The 16,409-nt window shown below is 45.7% G+C and overlaps 1 protein-coding gene across 2 annotated transcripts in view; it reads left to right on the top strand.

Annotated features, from left to right (window-relative positions):
* Positions 1 to 978: 978 nt before the first annotated feature.
* Positions 979 to 16,409, top strand: part of LOC139987844 (uncharacterized) — a 50,515-nt gene continuing 35,084 nt past the window's right edge. For both annotated transcript variants that reach the window (XM_072004591.1, XM_072004590.1), the window contains exons 1-2: positions 979 to 3,240; positions 13,180 to 13,221. In XM_072004591.1, the coding sequence (XP_071860692.1) occupies positions 2,775 to 3,240; positions 13,180 to 13,221 (508 nt within the window). In that variant the 5' untranslated portion in view covers positions 979 to 2,774. The remainder of the gene's footprint in view (positions 3,241 to 13,179; positions 13,222 to 16,409) is intronic.

Genomic DNA, 16,409 nt, shown 5'->3' with positions numbered 1-16,409 from the left:
CACAATTTTTCTCAGCGGATCTTTACTTCAACTTGGGCAACGTTGGATGTTGAAACTTGCTCCAAGAGCTTTCCAATTACATGTACGACCATATTTTGATTATCACGGTATCCTTTTCGTTTCACTATCGATCGGTAAAGGTAATATGCAAGTGCAAGATCGAAGTTAGTTTCCAACAAAGCATCGTACGCGATAGAGATTAATCGATATACTAAACTGCAGCTGATTCAAATGCCTCGATCAAAAATTCTGCTCCGATTCTACTCTACTTGACAATTACAAACACGAACTTTTCGCATTAGAGTTGCGTGTAATAAAATTTCATTAAATCCGATACTGATCAGCCAATTGCCTTTCCGTAATAAAGTGTACAAACTTAGCGTCACGGCCGTCGCGTTCATTTGTCTAGCCAGTAAAACGTTGAGCATCACGGGTTGAATGTTCGCGAGAGCTAGGAAGAAGCGGGATATCTTTGCGAGTTAAGTTCGAAACTCCAGATCAAGTTCTTTTCGCTGTGGTAAACCGGTCTGTCGTAGGCGTAGCCGGTTGAGGCGTTGACATCGGTAGACCCCACCTTCTCGTTGGTAACTAGGGCTATGTCTACCCGGCTGGCCGTCTCAAAAAACCGACCAATCCGCGATGCGAGACGGCCACTGTCGGCGCGTAAAGTAGCGGAGGCGCCTTTGTTGCAAGGGGTCGACGAGTGCTGAAAAGAAGGGCTGAGAGTGGGGTTGTATATGCATCGAGCAGAAAGGGAGGCAGGCGGTGACGAAGGGGAAGGGATCGTTCACGCGAGAGAGAGAGCGAAAAGGGGGAACGGAGAGAGAACGAGAAGGGTAGAGGGGGCCAGAAGTGTCGGAGGGGGTGTGTGGGTCGGGTAAACGCCACCCTCCGCGAAAGGGTATATGTGTGGGTGCGTATACGGCGCACAGCCGCCCCCAGGGGTTTCCCTTCTTCGTTGGCTGCCGCGCAGTCGAGCAACCCTGTGCTGCTCGGCAGCTCAGTTGCCCATCGCCGCGACGACGACACGGTTGCGCCACGACGACAGTCAGACGTTAACGTATCAGGGCTACTCCGAGAGTAAACACGTTGCTTCTCTTATCTGACGCGTAATTTGATTCGTTCGGATCGAGTTTCGAGGGACCAGCAACGCAAGGAGATCCAGCCATCAAGCACAGCCATCGGTAGAAACTCGGCACGCGAATCCACATAGTTTAGTACTGGCCCGATCTCGAGTAGCCGCGGTGGTGCTGTCAGTGAACTGGCTCCGGTGAATCCGACGGTTCTTTTTCAGTGCGCAATTTTTAAACGAACACGAGGAAGCGAGAGAAGAGCTCGAATCAGCGGGAGTATCTACGGTGTAAGAAGCTAACGAAGAGTATGGAAAAGGAATCGAAATCGATCGCCGGACGTTACTCGTGATTCCTCGATTATCGTCCGATTCGTCTTGTATGAGGTACCGGCGGAAGAGTTTCAATGCACGAGTGCCTTTCCAGTTCAGTAAAGGATTTAGCAGAGGCGAGGAAGACTCTGTTGTCCTTGAAATTCAATCCCCACACGAGGAGAATGAAAGAAAGCGGTTCCACGAATTTCCATGCGCATCGCTAAGGTCCAACCAGAGTTTTGTTCGGTGGCAAGAAACGATGAATAAGCCCATCACGTGCTATCTGGAGTTTGAATAGAATTTCTGAACGGAGATAAGGTTCTAATTGTCTTCGAACGAGTTCAGTTTAGCGAACAAGTCTACCGGTCGGTACTCGAGGAGCGATGAACGCAGGAATCCGTACCTGATCACAACGAAACCATCATTCAACGAAGAGACTAGACGAAAGTGTGAGGTTAAACGCGTAGTTTCTAGACAGTAGATGTGTTAAAGTGTGAAACGAAACACGGGATAATACGGTTGCACCGAAAACAGGAACCGAGTTGTTTCTCGAGTCGCCGCTCAAGTTGCCGTCGCTCGCTGCAAGCTGTCCGGAGTTGCTTCGCTCGACGGATCGCTGGCTTCTACCTTTACAACGAAGATAAGTTGAAAACACGTTACACTAAGCACTGTAATCATTCTCCACGATCGTCGAATATTACTTTTGGACACATTTTCAATGATGGAGATTTATGAGAACACTTAGGGCCGCTGACAGGTCCATCAGTCGGTTTCTTCATTTTCGTACGAACGAATACCTCTTATATTTCACGATATCAACTGAACTGCTCAATTAGTAATCGCTTCGTAGCAAGCCTATAATAAGAATAAACTCCTAGTGATTTCCGAGTTGCTAAAGCTATTGAAAACTATGCGACTGCTCGCCGCAAACCGACGGATCTCGAGCAAGCGTTATGTCAAGGCCTAGCAACGATAATAGCTTCGTTCTTTTCTATTCGTTTCTTTGACTATACAAATGAATCAGTCTGCGATTTTTAATCCTCTGTAAGCATCGTGTACGGTTACGACAGAGCCCAACGAATTCAGCCTTTCCGTTCGAGAGTCTCCAACAGCAGAATCGCTTATAAACAAAGTTCCTAGCAATCGAGACGTTACCTCGAGACGAAAGAGCAACGACAAACTGTTCAAACTTGTAGCGTCGAATAGTGGAGTAGCGGCGCAGGCGAAACGAACAACGATCTCCTTCAAACTTGTTGTTTCAACGAGTTCAACCGAAGATGCTCCATTGACGGGGAGAACAAGTAAAGGATCAAAACGTATAGCATTAACGATAGGTCGTGAGAGAAGAATGTCGTTTTGAGCCGTTAGAATAATCAACAAAGACACAAAAATGCCGCAGCGATCGCCGTTTGCGATCCAGGAGCTGCTCGGGCTGAATGGTACCGGAAACGGAAGCGGTACCGATCGCGGCTCACCTCAAGGATCACCGCCGGCCGGCGTCTCCGCTGTTTCTTACGCGCCTACGGCGCCTCATCACAAGTTATGGGACTACATGCCTAGCTTGACGAATCATCTGGGCAATCTGGGGAATCTTGGGAATCTGGGCAACCTCACGGCCTCGCGGATGGCCTATCTGAATGCGCAGGCGGCCGTCGCGGCTGCCTTCCTGCCGCCGCCCCACCCCCACCCTGCACACCACGTACCGCATCATCAGGTACATCAGCCGGGACAACTTCCGGCTTCACCGGCCGGTGTCAACGTGCATCCGGGTGCACACGCGCAGCACGTACTTCCGGGTACCGCAGTTACTACGAACCATCATCAGCATAGTCCGACTCAGCACACGCCACCCCATGGTGAGTTGATCCTTCGTATCATTTCTTTTATAGATATAGACTGAGAATGCGTTCAACAGTAGATACACATATTCAATTAATAAAGCTAATTAGGTTTGATTTCAGTTGAGAGATTGTTTAGTGCACAACCGGTGCATCAATGACCGTAAATTTGGCGTGAATGAGCATTTGTGAATATGCTTGTTTATAACGACAAGTATAAGTTGAAAAGATTGTCATAATATTACAATTATCATTAGATCTTTCGTCTTATCGGTGCAGTTTAAAATGATGGAAATTGCTGGATAATGATTTAGAGGCATGATTATCGTAACTTACCTTAATCCATAAATTTGTTCGTTACCCGACAGTTTTATTGACATAAAATTGCATCGTTAATACCGAAGGTGCTGCGTTACATTATTAACGTTCCTTGAAATTGAAAGAAACTGTAGCCCTTTCACAGGAAAACGGTCCTGTCGCGAATTTCTCATTGCTTATTTCCAACGAACTTGGACGAATGACGTTCTGCCGCGTGACGGGCGTAATGCGTCATTATCATTAAAACTCGCCCCGTTTTTTATAGATGACGATTAAGATGACATTGTTTCCGTCAGATCGTTCCGCTCGCGAGGCGTGGCCCATTGTGCTTCGACAATTATAACCGTACCATTTATTCCACGAATGGAGCCTCTAACTGTTTCTTTCATTTAGCGCGAGGAGAAGAAGGGGGACCGGCGAAGAATTGATAATTAATTTTACACAAACCGTGCGCGTATTGTGGTCGAGTAACAAGCAACCACTTCGTTCAATCTTAACACATTCGTTAAGACCTACATCTTGGCGAGGCAATCCATAGAAACGGATCCCGTTCAACGGAACAAGGTTCGCGTCTCGGCGGTGCCGCGTTGTTAGCTGCTCTCTCGCACCTAGACGCGAATTTTACAATAATAGTAACCTGAACTTTTAAAACGAAAGGAGGGAACGCGTTTGCTACGCTGCCTATACAAGCCGTACTTCCTTTTAACACGTTGCTCCTTACACTGGCCTAAGCGGCGGCCAAGGAACAAGAAAGAACCGAGAAACCAATTAAAACGCAGCCTCGAACCTAGCCATTGATTCTGCTGCAGTTAACGAACGTTGTAACGCGTTCATCAAGCGCGATACGACGATTCATTCGCCCACAAGCATCGATACATCGTAATAAAGCATTGATCGGCAATCATCGGGATTGCGTTTCAATCTTTAGACAAGGATGAACCCACGACCCTCGCGTGTCACGAACGTTGAAGTAAATTAATAGGCGTATCGTCGTCCCACCGTGAAACGAGCACTTAACGTGCCACTTACGGCTATCACTTGATAGAGAGCCACTCAAGATCGTGTTACCGAAAATTGACGCGCAACTTTCTTATATATCCACGTGCAAACTCTATTGTGTTGCGAGTTTTCGACCATTTTTGGGGAAACCGATGAGATCTCGTCAGCTGACCGACAGCTTCACGCCTCGTGAAATCAATTCGTCGATTTATGTACAAACAATTGGGCCTTGCTTGACCAGCTGCCACACGATATCGAGTAACTACACTCGAGGAAATCGAGTGCCAATTCTTCGAATCGAGATTTACACAAACACGAAACACGGTGAGTTCGGAACAGCAAAAAAAAAAAAAAATTGCTGGCTGTTCTTCGAGAGATTAGCGTCAGATGAGTCGGACAGAAAGAATAAGGCAAAGAAAGAGGGTAGCACTGGGGTGAGTGCACTGTGGGAATTGAATATTTTTGTCAGAATAATCCCCAACGTTATGAATAATTAGTGGTATAATGAGTTGAGTGTTGGGCAGACCTGCAATGTCTCACCAAAACACAAAGAACCTCGACAAAACGTAAAAATGGCCGCACTCCGACAAACTGTTCTCAACCTGCGCGGACTAACCATTCGTTTCATTTACTTGAGAATTTTTTCTCTTTTAATTACTACAGTCGCTATCCTTTGAACTATCTGTTTATAAAATAGTCAGAGAAGAAGATTATAAAAACTACCGACGTTCATTTGTTTAAAAGATTTTTAGTCGTCAAGTAATCGACCTTAAATTATTCTAAACTAATTCAGTTTCTTAAGTAGGAGGCAATGATTGCTAATAGAAATTACTTAGAACCCTGATATAGTATCGAAATCATTCGATAAAAGGCGGAAAAAGATTTTTGTAAAACTGTTATTGCAGCAATAATATGGTGTTTCGAATAGCGCGTAGATTTTATCCGTATAACGAATTTTTGAGAACGATTTTCGGGTGTCGGGTTCCCGGTGCAGCACAAAGGATCTGCCCTTCCATTCAAACGTCACTCTAGCACCTCGTCTTACAGTACAGCATTTATTTGGCGCACTTCATTCGTTCCTTTTTGTCTTAAATCTTGGGCAGACTTAAAGACGAGAGCACAGACCAGCCAACCGCTCGATTTGTTCCCGATAATAATTATATCGATCGCTGTGAGATCGATTACGCGTCGTGACGTTAACAATTTCGCAGGATCTGTCACGTGGAACAGCCCTCTAAGGCCGTTTGGCTCAGTCGTCGATTAAGAATCTTTTGTTCCTTGGGCATAATGGATTCTCGAGCACGAAAATTCGAGCCAGAGAGGCTGGATGTTGTACACTGTACGCTTTACAAAAATAATGAAAAATATAGAAAGAATATTTGTTACTCGAGTATATTTTGTATGCGCGTAGTATACGTAGGAATATGTAAGAAGTTTCTAATATTATATTTCCTAGATTAAGCAGTAAATGAACGATAGTATGAGGCGAAAAGTATTCCAGGATGGTAAATGGCGTATGATCGATTCGCTTGGCACAGCGTTAATCGGTAGTAGGAAGGAAAGAGGGTCGGAATGCAGGAACTGTGCGGATCGTATTGTCTAAAAATTCCGAGATTCGCGCCGGTTCGTGTCGAGGCTTTGCCTTTCCAGTGGCTTGTACAGGAGCTTGTCTCTCCTCTCGCTCCGCTTTTTTCGGTTCGTTTGAAGTTGGCAATCAACTAGATTGCCTATCAACGCCTGAGAAGTCTCCTTGCACACTCCCGTCGGTCCACTCCTTTTCTTGCTCCCACACTCTCTCGCTCACTCTTACTCCCTCTCCTTCTCTATTGCACCCTCACACACGGCCACGCGACAACGTTGTTCTTCGTTTATTCCCTCCACGCTGCGTGCTCGTTTCCTCCCGCAGCGATCTTGTGCGCTTTCGGCACGGCGCCTCGATTCTTCCTTCCCTCGTTTCTTCCCCTTTTTACATCTTTCTCCTACTTTCTTTCGGCCCACCCCGTTCTGTCCCTGCTACATCCTTTCTCTCATGCTTGATATCGTCCTGGTAACACATCTCCGAGGACCATTCCGCAAAACGTGCCGCAATCGGTCCTCCATTGTTCCTGTGTACCCCTTTCATCCAAGGCACTGGGAAAATGTGTAGGTTCTTAGGCCGTTTCTGTTCGAAGGATTCCCGACTGTAATCGTTGACCATTATTTTATGGACAGGGAACTTTCCATTGAGAGATGTTAGAGTCATTATTAGTCCCTGTTGCAAAAGCGATCACGAATACAGTACATCTATGAGAATCGTAGAGAAAGAAGAGAATTCTAGCGTTGATTTGTCACGCCTCTGACAGAATGGTTTCTGGCGGAAAGTCGAGGAACGATAGGAAAAAAGAGAGGAACTCTGGACTAGCCGAGGAGAGCGCGGAGGAGCGGGTGTAGGTGGGCGGTTGGCGATGGTGGAAGCACGGATAAGGGGTGCGGCCTGTAGGCGCAGGTCGATACTGATTAGTACTTCAAAGCGGCTTGAACGCGAGCCCCACGCGCTCCGGCATCGACGGTGGATTTGTGACAAAGCAAGCGCCGCCACTCGAGCAAAAAATCTTGAACAAATTAGCGGATTATGAATTCGCTCGGCTTTGTTTTCAGGAAAGTGGTTGCAGACACGTATAAGAGGCTCGCGACACAAATACCTAGCCAGCCCTCCGTTCCGTCCATATTTCCGCGCGTTTCGCGCTTCTGTCTATGTGTACGCGGCCGATTTTGCGCGATCACGTGTGCGTAAGAGTCGCTGCAATTCAAATTAGCCCATTACGCTCGTTGAAACCAATACCGTACGGTCCAGACACGAACCGTGAACGGTTTCTTCGACGTCTCCTACACGGTGTTCCTATTCAAAGAGCTTCAAAACGTTTGGCTCATCGTTCAACGCTTGTTACAGCATTGTAACTTTCATACCGAAACTTCTGCCTTAGTGTCACGTTTCTGAAGAATCCAGTATAGTATGAAATGAAATATCAGTAGAGGTATTGAATATATATAAGTTAAGTATGTGATGCATAGTTAATCGATTTACCTCGAAGAAGAAATATATCGCGGACCAGCCATCTCGTCCGGTAGGTTATGCAACTGTGAATGCAAATTAAACGAAATTAAACAGTTAATTAAAGTACCGGCACCCTCTAGGAGAAGTTAATTGAGATTCTTGGGAGATTTGTCGCGCGGAATGTCTTAATTTAGTCCCTTAAGCGCCCTAACTCGCCTTAACAACTTAGAATAATTGGATAACACTGCCAGGGCGCACTCAACGTCAGAAGTAGGAAAATTCAGTCTCTCGTCTCGGAGAAGCGTCTTTTTCTTTTCTTCCCTTTTATTTTTCTACCCCTTTCTTTCTTTTTTTAACACGTCAAGATGTTCATGTATACTTGTTCACAGCGATATTCTCTCGCGTGCCTTAATTTCATTTATAGTAAGTTGTACAAGCTTTTATTACGACGGTAGAAGTTACTTTTCCTTAACATGTCTTGATCGAAATAGGAAATAGGATACCGATAGATATAGATATAAGAATCTTCCACGTGCGAAACAGCAAATTCTCGTTTTCCCATCGATCAATTGGCCACAAATTCTCCTGGCTCGGTCAGAAACAAGTTTATCTCATTGCACTCTGGTCGCGGTGTCAATCATACGACCCTCTCTTGTCTAATCGCATAATCCGCTCGAATAAATCAATCCAGGAAATACGAGGAAAATCTCTCCTCTCTATACTTCTCGCCTGCTTGCCTGCGGAAAATACTAAATTGCTGTTCGACGTAAATCCAAAAGTAGTCTCTACCTAGTAAGATAGCAACGCAAATTCTTCTCTGATAATCGTGTATTTGTCGAATATACATAGTATGATCGTAACTACGAATTCCCGCGATTCAATCGATGATGTTTACGTACGAATAAAACCGATCAACGCGTCAAATAGCGGAGGTGGAAAGTGAAGCCGAGTCTCCGTCTATCTCATCGAGACGTAGTCGTTACTAATTATTTAATCTCGCGATATGGTACATCACGTCATCGTCATCAGTGGAAAATACATCGATAGATTATCGACAGACAAACGATATCCATCTATCCCTCTGACAAAATTAGACGCGCTAACAGGCTGGGTAAGCATGTTTCACCAAAGCGTAAACTCGTCGAAATTATTTCAAGGCGGCACGTACACGTAGACGATGGTGGTTGGTAGGTTGGTAGGCGACTATCAATCGGCCTTTTCGCGGCTGCTACTCACCTCGTAAATTTTCACCCTTTGACACGCGCCTAATACGAGCCCCTTTGGGGGCTACAAGCTCGAGCACGGTTGCCGCTGTGTTACGGCTATGCTGCCGGCCGACGTGGCTGCCTAACCCCTCGGGAGCTGCGTTAATGAAATAACACGGGAATTAGTCTCGGACATTACCGGCAAACTATGTCCATTACCACGGGCCCGCGCGCGTACGCTGTACCGTGGAACTTTCTACTCGATATTCCACAGTATTTCCGGCCATCGTTTCTGCAAATCGTGGCCAAACCATACGACGGTATCGCTGATTAGCAGGACGCGATCGCTGGACTCTGGTCGAGACTCGGTGACTTGATCGATGCACCCACCGAAATTAAGTGGAAATTGAGTGTAATTGTAATTATCGAGTATCGGTTTGTAACGCGGCTCGCTTTCGACGTCGGTCATGACAGAGTGATAATCCGGATCAATAGTGGTTAACATCGAGCGTACGTTCGATTAACTCGAGACGATGGCACGTCACTGGGTCAAAGTAATTGAAAATACTGGCCAGCTTTCGAGACTTCGAATCGATTACGCGGTCTTGGCTCTATGCTGCATCACGTCCCTTTCCTTCACGTGCACGTAACTAATTTCATACTCTGGCTGAAAAGTAGGAGGCGTATAGAACGCTCGTCAACGAGCCTCTTTTGTCCCCGCGGAGGTCCCTTCAAGAATTCTAGCGTAAATCTCGCTACGTCACTCGGTTCTTTGTAATTCTTTGCTTTCTACCTTTGCATCGACCGCGAAAGCGGCTCCGGTACACGGGATAGTTAAATTCGGAACAATGAAAACCGCTAATTGCTATATTTTCTCAAGACGATGTGACTGAAATCGCACAATCGCGTGGGTCTGTAGCTACAAAGAGATCGACGAAGGAGATCTTCGCGCGGAACGGTTGACCTCGAAACAGAGCAGCGTAAATCGACGCGTAAAGGGACAAGGCGTTGACGCAGAGTATCGCGTCGCGCTCGCGCGTCTAACTCTGGATGCGTACGTAAACGCGCGCGCGTACAAGAGCTCGCGTAGCGTCGTGTACGTGGCGTTCGTGTATACCGGTGGCAGCGTGTACCGGGCTTTCAAGCGAACGACCGTAAGTCGCTCAAATTGGTATGGATTTCCAGTCCAACACCTCGATTGTCCCCCGTGAAGAGTGCTTCGCGAGCATACATGAATTCACGCCTCAAACACACGCGCGCCGTAGTCCTCCGCTTTCCCTCTCTCCGTCTCTCTTTCTCTGCCGGTGCCCGTTCCTCTCCCCGGCTTCTTGTTCCTCTCTTTCTCTCCTTTAGCATCGTCACCCCGAGCTTTCTCTTCTCACTCTTTCACCCGTTCCACGGAATCGCATCAGCTTTCTCGCACTGGAGAGGAGTCGCGAGCAAATCTTACCACGGCACTGTTATGAATGAGCACGGGAACACGCGGGTTCACACACGTGTGCACGCGTGTACGTGCATAGCGCGGCAGCCACGAGGAGTCTTGATTGCGTGCCGGTGAATGCGTTTCCACCCGTTCTCTCTAAGTAGCAGCTCATTCCGCGATGCTTGCGCTCGCGACTTGGAAAACGAAGGTAGCTTCTCGTGGTGAAGCTCTTCGAATCTACGAGTGCGTACGTGCGTGCGCTCTGCGCGGTTTCACACTGCTGTACCGTCTTTCTCACCCCTGTCAATGGATCTCGCGATAGAGTTTATTTTTTACCTCCCGTTGACTCGCTCTTTTCACAGGCCGCCGCTATACTCTCTTTTTTGTTTTTCTTTTTTTTTTTTTTTTTGCTATTTAAATCGGCAATTATTTGTCAACCGTCGTTCAGTTAGCGAGACCGATTGCAGAGTGCTCGTTATCTGGAGCATCAAGAATCGTCCCTGGACCACTCCAGGCCTAATTACTCATCTCGCGTTTTATTTAATTTGGATACCTGTCACCAGTCCGGGGGTCATGAGAATTTTTCGCGCACGCGGCCAACGAGTACACAACGCAAACGATAAACTGTGGAAACGTGTCACTGTTTGAGTTGACTCGACTCTGTCCGAGGAAATTATTTGTTGAACGTTCGGGACCCGTTCGGACCATGTTCCGAATGGACGAACGTGGGCGAAACATTCGATTTCAGGTAAGAAAGAGGTCCGTAAAGGAGGAGAGTAAAGAAAAGAACGTTTCTCAAGGAGTAACCACAAATCCTAGTATAATACTAATAGGCCCATAATAGAGTCAATAGGGCTTAGCCGCGCGACGACAATAAGATCCTGTCAAAATACGCCGGGTAACACGAGACCTAGGAAGTGGATTTTTCTCAATGGAGGCCCCTGTCTTGTCACCAGTGGCGCGGGCCGTGCCACGTATTGTCGAGTTTTCAAAAAATCCGTAACCTTCCACCAGTGTACACGATTGGGGTTTAAATTTCACCGCTGAGCACGGACACTGGATTCCGTGAAAGGCGGAACGAACGCAGGAAAACCAGGATAATACCGCAATATAATGCCTCGTGACACGCGTTCGTTTCGTACCATCAAGTGAACAGCACTCAGATCGCGATCCTGCGCCCCTAAAATGTATCCCATTCCATTTCTCGCGATTGTAGCGTGAAAAATGTCAGGATACGTTTACGACGCGTGGAACGAATAAAAGATTTTTCATTGTTCGCATCTAACTGTGTTCGCTCGAACGAGTGTTAATCACCGTTGGAGTATCAACGAATCCCTGCTCCATATTTGCCATGGTCTCCTCGACTCTAAGGCTTGTTAAGTGCTCCGACGGTGGAGCATACTTTTCTGGGTTAATTTATCAAACAAACGCGCAAACTCGGCACAAGCTCGGCATCCCTATTTTAAGACGGCGGCTCGTTAAAGTCGTTTGAGGGTGGAGTTCCGCCACCCCCGTGGCCGCCAGCCACGACACAACTACAACTACAACACCGCGGCGAGCCCCGGTGTCGAGCTGCCCATACACTTGCACAAAGTCGTGTTCCTGAAACGCGAACTTTGCGTTCGTATTCCAGACCCTCTGCCCCTCGTCCCTCTCTGCTCGCTCTTTATCGCTCCGTCGACTGGAGGCAACGAGCCCTAACCTTCTTAGGAACGCGAGAATCTTTTTCAACCCCTGTTTTTCAGACCCTACGAGCCATCCGTACCAACGGGAACGACTTTATTAGAAAATGGCCGTAGCGAAACGTCTTAATACGCGGACTTATTTTCATTCCAGGGGCCACCACGGTATCTGAAAAGGAGTTTAGTATCTGACTACCGCTACGTAAGTTTACCTGAGCGACCTTTTAGAAAATGGAAAAGCGAGCGGTCGTCAGCCGCAGGTGTCGACAAAGTGAATCAGAATCCCGTGCACGATTAACGGGCGGATTTGTTCTGTCGCGCGTTGGGCAATTAAATCCGCAGGAACGGCGGAACTAACGAGTGAAATCTCACGAGCGAGCAACGAACGAACGAACCAACCAACTCGCGAACACGAACCTCTGCGCCTGGCAAGGATCGCGCGGTTTTCAAAATTGCCTTTAATTACGAATATCGCTGTTGTGGTCTCGACACGAAGCTACTTGTCACTCGTTAAACGGAAAATTATGGAAACGCAATAATTAAGATCGTACGCGCTTTCTCTGGCATTATGCTACCGCCAATTTGCCGTTTTCAATCATGTACACTTTGCTCTTCAATATACATCTTTTTCTTCGAGCGAGTCAACGACGATCAAAGTCCTGATCAAATTGATCTTTACACCGATGAAACGCGGAAGTTTGACTTTGCGTTAAATTATAGTTACGCAAAAGCATCAACTCCTCCAATAATCATTTTAACGAGGTGACCCAGGTCACGTCTGGTTCCGTGCAAAAAAGACCGTTGTGTTTTTTTATGACATTTTAATTAATTAAATTACAGTTAATTCTGGTCGAATCATTAAGGGTAACGTATTCGAGTCGACTCGTGTATAGATACGTATATGTATATGACTCCCTCTCTGGATCCCAAAGGCCATTGAGGCCGGGTGAAAAATGTCTTACTAGGCACTAATGAAATAATTGTCGAGTTAATTTCGCGAAGTCGTTAATCAGGGTTGAGTCTCAAAGTAACGCTAGCATGTGCCACTCCTTCGAAATGTGTTTCGCAGAATTCTAGTCAATTTCTAGTTAATGAAATTTCATGTCGCGAATATACCTGTTATATTTTATTTGGCGTAATTCTTTCTCTCTCTTACTTATAGATTATTATTGCGACGAATATTTTCTACCGTAATTCGCAACATGAAATATCCAACCAGACTTCTTATGAAACGCTCGAAATATTTTATAATTGTTTGCTTTTCACATCAATGAAGTAACGTTATTTCTGTTCCAGGTTTCTCTCAATCGAAGAGTTCGTTCTCGAATACCAGTCCAGGTAAGACGTTTCTTAATATACTTCGTTATGTAGGAACAAACGCAACATCATCCAAACGATATCTTCGAAATTTGGTTGCCACACAATTTCATATGGTTGGGAAAATTTGGTTTTGTCCATAAACACGAACAAACGACCATGACGATTTCGCTTGAGTCTCCTCTTGGCAACGTTGCTCCTAACCCGACAATGTTCGATATTTATCGCCGGTCTGATATACTTTCACGGAGCAAATATTAAGTTCCAAAGCGATTTGGCAGTCCGTGTGAAGAAGGAACGGAAGAACTTCGACAATTCCATTCAATAACATGTTTTGAGTTTCTTGGGAAGAAATTTATGATATAAAGTGGTAACAGCACGATGATTTACAAAAACGCAAATTTATGTTAGGATTTATAACGGGTATCTCGTTTGCGATGACAGGGCTAGATTGCTCACACGATGACGTCATGCTGCGAAGAAAACTGATTACGTATTCATACCCACGATGATTCCGATTTTTCCGAGCCATTAAACCGTGCTTGCTTAACCCGCAAAGCGATGTCGTTCGAAACAAGGGACGACAGGTCGAAAATGATTTCCGTGGATCATCTTTGCGTCTAATGGGGCTACGTTCCAACTTCGTTGCATGTACTTATTCCGCACTTAAAACGTTTTCAAAGCTCAAGAATATGTATTAAAGATTTTCAGCGTACGAGCGATCGTTTGTAATTTCGTTTAGTCTCGAGTTTTCTCGGCGACCCCAATATTAAATTTCTTGTCAAAATATTTCGGGAAATCGAGGGTGCATGCCACACCCTCCCCTATTCGAGCGCTAATCGGTAACGGGATACTTTCTTTTTCCCGAAACTTGATTCTACATCTACGCCCACCGTTAGAATCTAAATCGTTGCTCTTTGAACTGTGAATCGGGAAAATGTGGACAAAATTCTTCGAAATCGTCTGCCGGGCTAGTATTAAGATACCAGTCAATTAGAAAGAAACCCTCGTATTTAGGACACGCGAATTTCCAACAAGGAGTAAAAATGCAACGGATCTGATGAAAGAAAGAAAACGTACCAATTACGGGGAAGATTCTCAATTTCCTTGAAGGAAACGATCACGAGTCTGTGTTGAAAGTGCGTCGTTAAGAAGGAACCGTGGAAGATAGGGATTTTATTGGCCAGAATTTCCGTTGCGTCAGCAGAACGACGAACGGTTTGCCATCAGGATTACGAAGGATTCCGCAAGGACCGAGAGAGAGGCGTCCGTAACGAGCAGCTTCCCGACAGAATTGGTTGTTTTAACAACTGCGCGCCACTTTGAGCCCGCTAGGTAAGAGGACCTCTGTCGAGGGATGTGGAAAAGGGTACGAGCGAACGGGCGACGTGAGGGATCGGAGGCGGAGGCGGAGGCGGAGGCGGTGACAGAGGCGGAGGTGGAGAAAGAGAGAAAATACGCGGTTTTCGCGAAGACACGGTGCTGAGGTACAAGCCGCTGCCGTAATAGTCCAATTTGCCGGCAAAGGAAAATACCGGAGGATTCTGGAAGCAAAAGGAGACTGGCATGGCTCCCGGGGTGGTACTAGCAACGCTCAGAAAAGCCGGCTGGAAAATTGGAGACGCGACGAAACATGGAGCAAGGGAGCCTTTACGTGGAGTATAGTTTCCGCTAGAATGCTACCTACTTTTCTACCAGCTTCGGTTTACGACCTAGCACGATGTCAATTATATATTGATAGAGCTGTGATAAAAAAAAAAGAAGCAGCTATCAACCGTATGGGCAACGGTATTTCCGCGTGCCGTTGCACATTATATCGGCAATGTACAGCTCTGCAACTTCCTAACAAATTCAGTTATCCACAGACGACAAAATAGATTTGTTAGCTGGAATTGAATTCTAAATATTCGCAGATACTAAAAATGAAGGAAATTCTCTGTCACAAGTACCGATGCTCGAATAAAGTAAGGTTGAAAATCGCAGCAAGCAGACTGGAAAATCATAGTGACGTAAATCAAAATCTTGAGAATTTGAATTTGATCACAGATTTCAAATACTATCCTTTTAGCTTCTTTAAACTATAATTTTATTCTGTGTGGCGATACGTCCTTATGACATGAGAAAGGGTAACGAATTTTTTATATAATAATAAGTGCGGTACAGTATTTTATAAAAATTGTATTAACCTACAGCAGAATAACTCTCGACGATATATCGAGGAATAGATGAACAAAAGTAGATTAATCAATATGATCCATTAAATCGCGAAAGATCTGATCCCTTATCATTCGTAGGATCGACTTATCGATTACAAGTAGCCAGATAGTTGGTAGCAAAATAATGAGGATTCATCACGTAAATGGACGAAGAAGAAGACAAGACGAACAATAGATGAACGAAGTCTACAGCCTCGGTACAAATATCAAGGAGCTCCCTGTTTCTACCGTCGCGTCGTCAAAATCTATCGAGCCCCCGAATGCTTCAGAGATTCATCATCACAAGATATTCCCAATGTCCGATCCAATCATCTTACTTTCCGTGGTATGATTTCACCGCTCGAGTGATTAGCTGTCAGCGAGGCAGCAGGATTTTGCAGCAAATTGAGGAAAATGCGGAGAATGAAGGAAATATTATGTTATTACTCTGAATGGTGTCGGTAAGAATTGACGAGGAAATGGGTAAAGGAGCAAAGGAAGATAAATCAGATGTCGTTGGAAAATATAAACCATTTACCGTTTCTTCGACACGACGATAAAGAAATAAAGTTTTAGTTGATGCGATTCCGATTTATTGCTAAATAATGCATATCGGCAGAAAGGCAAAGAATAGGTAAAAAGGAAAAGGTATACGCACGAGAGAAAAGGTGAAAGCCAAAGTTGAAAACAAGAAGGGTCAAAGGGAAAGTAAAGAATATTTTTCTTCGATGGAAAACGAAGTGCACCGAAGCAAGAAGAAACCGGTGGTTGATTAATAGAACCGCTCGAGTCGGCACGGCGGCTTTGCAGATATTTTTGTCGTAAAGGGCTCGATTTCAAAGAGCACCACCGTTCAATGTGGAGCCGAACGTTGTTGACTGTTCGCGAAATAGTACGCGCGAGGCTCATTCGAGATCTCGAAAGTCCCCGCTGGCTATTACGATTGAAGAGTATTTGCCGGTGAAATCCCTCGGTCGAAGAGAAGAAAGTTTTCCAAGCGTGGATCGAAACAGG

The sequence above is a fragment of the Bombus fervidus genome, chromosome 5 (genome assembly GCF_041682495.2).
Source record: "Bombus fervidus isolate BK054 chromosome 5, iyBomFerv1, whole genome shotgun sequence".
In the NCBI taxonomy this organism is placed as follows: Eukaryota; Metazoa; Arthropoda; class Insecta; order Hymenoptera; family Apidae; genus Bombus; species Bombus fervidus.
This window is presented reverse-complemented; position numbering and strand designations above follow the sequence as displayed.